This window comes from Aptenodytes forsteri, unplaced genomic scaffold (assembly GCF_000699145.1).
Source record: "Aptenodytes forsteri isolate BGI_AS27 unplaced genomic scaffold, ASM69914v1 Scaffold429, whole genome shotgun sequence".
Classification (NCBI taxonomy): domain Eukaryota; kingdom Metazoa; phylum Chordata; class Aves; order Sphenisciformes; family Spheniscidae; genus Aptenodytes; species Aptenodytes forsteri.
The window spans coordinates 170279-172483 of NW_008794432.1; the positions used below are offsets into that span (position 1 = coordinate 170279).

The 2205-nt window shown below is 56.6% G+C and overlaps 1 protein-coding gene across 1 annotated transcript in view; it reads right to left on the reverse strand.

Annotated features, from left to right (window-relative positions):
- Positions 1 to 1420: 1420 nt before the first annotated feature.
- Positions 1421 to 2205, reverse strand: part of MYRF (myelin regulatory factor) — a 49000-nt gene continuing 48215 nt past the window's right edge. Inside the window, exons 26-27 of the mRNA XM_019474701.1 lie at positions 1770 to 1844; positions 1421 to 1507 (exon numbers count right to left, since the gene is read on the reverse strand). Of these exons, the coding sequence (XP_019330246.1) occupies positions 1421 to 1507; positions 1770 to 1844 (162 nt within the window). The remainder of the gene's footprint in view (positions 1508 to 1769; positions 1845 to 2205) is intronic.

Consider the following 2205-nt stretch of genomic DNA (forward strand, 5'->3'; position numbering starts at 1 on the left):
TCCTTTTTAGCAAGAGGCGCTGGAGCAGGACGGGGAGGAGGACGCGCGCGCGCTGGTCGGTCAGTCTGACGTGTCCCAGCACCGCTGTGGCAGTCAAGCTTTAATGTGGAGCTTAGCAGTGGCCCCCTTTGGTTTCCTATGCGAGACACACGTAGCTCAATAGGGACAGAATTAAGAGACCCATTTTTATACGGCTTAAAAAAAAAAAAAAAATATTCAGTAGTTTAGCAAGTTAAGAACTTGTAACAGTAGAACACCCAAAATACACTCAACATAACTGCTTTCCGAGAACAGTGACGGCAAGGGCCCACAGTCGCTGCCATTCCCCGCTTTGTGGGAGAGGATCAGCCTCTTCAGTGCCTGGCAGAGATCCGATAGCCAGGGCGTGCAGCGAAGCCACATCACGCGCCCCCAGCAACTCAGCCTTGCTCCGCAGGGCGCACCGGGCTTTGCCAGTGGTCTCTCTTCTGCACATCTGGGCAGAGGTGGCTGCATTGACTTGAGAGCCGACCAGGCAGCTCCACACACACACTGCGAGAGGCCACACGCTGCCGCCAAATGAAAAAAAACCGGGTCCCACGACACTTAATGCAGGTGACTCACGGTAATTTTTCTCCCATGGGTTGATGGCAAGTGTCCCCACACGTGGTTTGGCCTGGGCACAGCCTCAGCAGCATCTCGAGTTTATCCATCCAGACCTGGATACGGTGAACGTTAGAGTACAGTGAGGAGGGGGACAGACAGGGCTGACGTTGAAGCTGCACCTTCTCTTGTTGTCCACAGAGGACAGTCCGTTCGCGGGTCCGGGGGTCTCCGGGGGTCTGTGGAGTGGGGCTGCGGGGGATGGCCCTGGGCCAACTAGAAGGAACAGCAACTCCAGTGTACGACTTCCAGTACGTCCAGGCACAGCCTTCCTTTCCAGGCCAAACTCCAGCGTTTTGCTCTTGGAAAGGGCTCCAGTGTTGAGCAATTCCAGTGTTGTGAAGAACTGATGTGGCACATCTGGGACCACTGGGCCAGTACAGGACTGGGACGCGGCAGACCCGTCCACATTCAGTCCAGTGTAATGCTTTCAAATCCAGTGTTGCGAGGGGAGGGAGAAGTGACGGCGGACGCAAGCGTCCCCGTAAGGGAAGGAGAGAGACGTTTGGGGCGGCGTGGGACGGTGGGAGTCGGTGCGAGGTGAGCCCAGGAGATACCACAGGGCTGGTTGCGTTTCTGTGGCTTAGGTCCTATGTTCTGCGTGTGCTGTGCTTCGGTGCCTGTGTCACCAGCCACAACCAAACCAGCTCCACGCCCCAGGCAGGAGACGGGGGTAAGGTGGGGCTGGGGGCTAGTGGAGGAGGGTGTACAGGAGTCTTCCCCAGTGTCACCAGTCCCCCTCCTCTCTCCAACCAGAGGGCACTGGTGCTGCCAGGACTCACTCACAGAGCCAGTAAAACTGAAAATAATAGTCAGTGAAAAGGTGTCCCATCTGCTCGGGAGCAGTGCTGCAGTTGGCTCGGCCCTGTGAGAGAGCGAGAAAAAAAAGCTTACAGACAGGGGTAGGACGCATGCTCCGAGAGGGAAATTGTGCATGAATTACGTGCTGGGGCAGAGAAAAATCATACCCCCACTACCCCATGTAACTGCGGAAGGCAACAGCCACGACGGAGAGGGCTGTGGAAGGCTCTCAGCGCAACGTGGCCGCTAAACCTGCCGTGGTCCCGTTGCTCTCCTTCCGCTCAGCCCTGGACAAGAGGAAAGACAAAGCAGCTGCTGGTACTCACAGGCTGTGCTACTCTGAAGTGGTAGGCAAACTCCCGGAAAGACATCATCACGAGAGGCCAACGGTGCGTTGTTTCCTGGGGAAGAAAACAGAATAGCTACGATGAGATCGGGGCTGAGCATCAGGGGACGTTCTCCCAGGCCAGACTGGCAAGGAACCACGCAAGCCTGTACTGTCGAGTGGGGGAGCAACCTCTCCAAGGTCAGCGACAGAGCTGGACCGAGAGGGGCAAGGAGGCGCTCGAGGGTAAGAAGGGTCTGATGCAGGCGCCGCGCATGCAGACCTGCAAAATCCTCCTGAAGGGATTTCATTAGGACGCGTTACGGCAGCTCACAGCCTGGTCTTTTCCCCACAGTCCTGGTGCTCATGCAGAGGGGTGGGATGGGATGATTTCATATGAGTGACCACGTAACAAGTGATAGGACAAGAGAAAACGG